We start from the raw sequence: 3,189 nt of genomic DNA, 5'->3' as shown, positions 1-3,189 counted from the left end.
ATTGATTCCGGGGTTGAATTGAAAGGTTTCACCGGGTGGTATCAAGAAAGACGAACAAAGAAGCCGGCCGGCTTGCGGCCGGAAGCCGGCTCAGAGCGACGTGGAGACGACCTCCCATCGCCGCGCCGCGGAGCAACTGGCGTGCGGGGCCCCCGCGGTCGCCCGCGGAGAGTCTCCCCGCTTCCCCGCCCGCGGCTCTCTATATAACTCTCTGCACGTCCCCACATCGACAGTCCGTCACAGAAAGCGACAAGGGTCGGGTGGGTCGAACAGTGAGCCGAGGGCGAGTGACGAAGCCCTGAGGTTACGAGATCAGATCTGATGCGGTCGTGATACCTTCGGACATTTTCAATTTCCCATCGATCTCTTCACGATAACTAGTCGCCGGTAGTGAAGCCGGTTGTTTAGTGCGAATTCGCAGTACAAAAGAGACTTGTGATATTTTTCTAGAATTTAAGTTCCGCACCGGAACACTGTAATTTTTCGTATAAAAAGTGTACAATATAAGCAAAGATTTGGAAAATATGGAGATCCTGCCGGTCACCAACCAGTTCAATGTGGGATTCAATAGTGAAAAAGGTGAGTTAACTTTCTATTCTTGTGGTGCCCCTCACAGCGGGTTTGCTTTCTAACCGGCCGCGCTGTTGCTATGCGGCGCGCGCAGCGTTGGCAGTGGAAATCATTTTTCTCTCGAAGTGACAGCGCCTCCAGCTGAGACGCGTCAGCTGTTCCGCGGCGATGCGCTCCCTTGCCCACGCACCCGATTCACTTCAATGACATTTGTCTCGCATTTTCCCTTTTGTTAAAGTCTTTGAGGTTAGTTATACAACCGGCACTTTCAAATTAGTGTTGCGAATATCAATTGCAATTAAATATCGATATTATAATTTACAATACGTGTTCTATTAAAATATAAATTTTAATGTTTTTTTCTATTGTTATAGCATGGAATGGTCCGACGTGGAGGGAAGCGCCGGTACCGGTTCCGACGGAAGCGGCGCTGGCTCAAAGGCTGGAGAGAGAACTACGGGCCGCGAAAGGAGCCAGCGAACTAGCTACGGCTGAAGTCTTGGTCCCAGCAGAACTGCTCTCCAGGGCTTCAAGACAAACTTTAGCATTGGCGGAAGGGGAGCCCTGCGGATCCCGGGGCACGGCGCTCATAATCGACGTAGCGGGGAGAAGATTAGCAGCTTTCAAAATAGACCCCAACACGCTCACGACGCACGAGATACACTTACATCTGGAGCACGATGCGACGAACTGGACCAGCCTGTTGCCGCAATTCTTAAAGTGAGTTTCTTTTTTTTATTTTACGTTTTTAACTTTAATTGGCAGATTTGATGAAAAAAGTCTTTATTACTGTAATAGTGTTAACAATACATGATTATTTTTCAATCAAATGCAACAATTATGTAACCATTAGCAATCAGATAAACTTTACTATCAATTAGCATTCGCTTACATTTTAAGATAATATTTATTTAACGATGAATGAAACTTATCTTTTTTTTTTCTTTGCAGAAATTTAACCCGGAGCGGCACCATTATAATCAGCCCCCAGTTCACGATAGAAAAGAAGAAATTGTTTCGCGGTCAAGCCGAGTGAACGGCTGTGACACGAGCGCGGATGAGTGAGCCGACTGACTGCCCTCCTCGATCTACGTATCGTTATTTTAAAAATATCAATATTATTATATATATATTATATTAATTATTATATATTTTTAATAAGATAAAAAAGCACAGCGTGATATAAAATGATTAGTTATAGAATAAGCGCGCGGGATTGCGCGGTTTTAGTTTGCGCCACACGACGCATCGCCGATAGGCTAGTGATGTGACACGCGCTTTATCGATAAAGTGTCGCTGTTCTATTATGATGTATCGGCGAAGCGGTGAGTGGCGCGTGCGACGGCGCGCGGCGGCGAGCGTCGATCTCGTTCCCTCTCCTCTACCCTTCACCCCCCTCTGCCCACCGTTACGCCCGTCTCCCCGCGCCGCCTGTACTTATGTTAATCATTGTTTGTATTTTATTATTGGATATTTTAATGATTGTGTCTTGGTGGTTGATGTGTGAGTGGCGTGGCGGCGCCCGGTGCGTACCCCTGATCTCAGTCGTCGCCGCGCGTGTGATAATGATACCCTGAACGATTTAGCCTTAGGTATTATTTTTTGTTTCGAGTTCAATTCTATTGTGAAGTTGTAGAATTGTATTTTCATGTATTGTAATTGTATTTATTAGAGCGATCTCTGGAGAGGTCGGAGATATGTGTACGTTTTTAATTGTACTAATTTGTACATTTGTTTGTGATATTACGTTTACAATGTGTAAAATTAAAGAAAAAAAAAATGATAAAAATATATGAATGTAAGAACTTGAATGAGAGATGTATCTTAGAATGCCGTGAAGACGGCGGCAATAAGTTCAGAGACTTCGCGGCCTCGGAGAAGAAAACGATCTCAGGATATATTATGATATAGTTATAAAAGTATTAAGTTATTTAAGTTAATATAAATGTGTAATTTTTTGTAATATTTGTTTTCTATCTTTGCGCAAAACTGCGTATTGCGTGGTCCAGTGGAAGAGCGAAGACTTGTACTAACAGTACATATATTGACGAGTCATGTTGCGATCAATGCATTTTCTTTGTCCAGTGTATTACTACCTTAATGTAAATCAATAGACTAACAGTTTTTAAATGAAATCTAAATGTCTGTAGGGTCCAGTGTTTTAACGCACAATATCATAGAACTAGAATTCACTTTCATCAGAAAATTTTAAATGCTACAAAAACATTTTACTTCTAACTTAAAAATGTCAAAATTTACAAGATTAACAATAATAATAAATGTATCAATTGTTTATGATTGATATTTATTTGATAGAAATTAAAAAAGAAAATGTAGAAATTATTGAAAAAAAATGAAATACATAGTTTCATTAACGGACGTCTTTGTTTCAATGCTCACTCCCATCCTTGAAATCAAAATCAAAATCCTTACACAAACAGTACACTGAAACGAAACAACTAAAGATGTTCTTATAAAGAACTGTAGTATGACACATCAAAATAAAAATAAAACAAAGAAAAAACAGAAACACATTAGCATACATTATCATATATTGAGCTAGCTAAAACAAGCAAGAGGCAGTAATAGACATGAATTTACAACCGGTTTGAACCGGTC

The 3,189-nt window shown here is 41.3% G+C and overlaps 1 protein-coding gene across 1 annotated transcript; it reads left to right on the top strand.

The window, feature by feature from the left end:
• The first annotated feature begins 215 nt into the window (after positions 1–215).
• On the top strand, positions 216–2,949 carry LOC128675198 (protein charybde-like). The gene is made up of 3 exons (XM_053754449.2): positions 216–579; positions 945–1,290; positions 1,522–2,949. Exons 1-3 carry the CDS (start codon positions 525–527, stop codon positions 1,604–1,606), a joined length of 486 nt encoding a protein of 161 aa, XP_053610424.1. The 5' UTR covers positions 216–524; the 3' UTR covers positions 1,607–2,949.
• Positions 2,950–3,189: the final 240 nt, after the last annotated feature.

This window comes from Plodia interpunctella, chromosome 14, assembly GCF_027563975.2.
Source record: "Plodia interpunctella isolate USDA-ARS_2022_Savannah chromosome 14, ilPloInte3.2, whole genome shotgun sequence".
Taxonomy (NCBI): Eukaryota; Metazoa; Arthropoda; class Insecta; order Lepidoptera; family Pyralidae; genus Plodia; species Plodia interpunctella.
This window is presented reverse-complemented; position numbering and strand designations above follow the sequence as displayed.

Excerpts from the sequence above, each read along its gene's own strand:
- LOC128675198 (XM_053754449.2), top strand. The coding sequence starts at position 525 with ATGGAGATCCTGCCGGTCACCAACCAGTTCAATGTGGGATTCAATAGT. Across the intron at positions 580-944 it reads GGGATTCAATAGTGAAAAAG|CATGGAATGGTCCGACGTGG; the intron begins GTGAGTTAACTT and ends CTATTGTTATAG. Across the intron at positions 1,291-1,521 it reads CTGTTGCCGCAATTCTTAAA|AAATTTAACCCGGAGCGGCA; the intron begins GTGAGTTTCTTT and ends TTTTCTTTGCAG.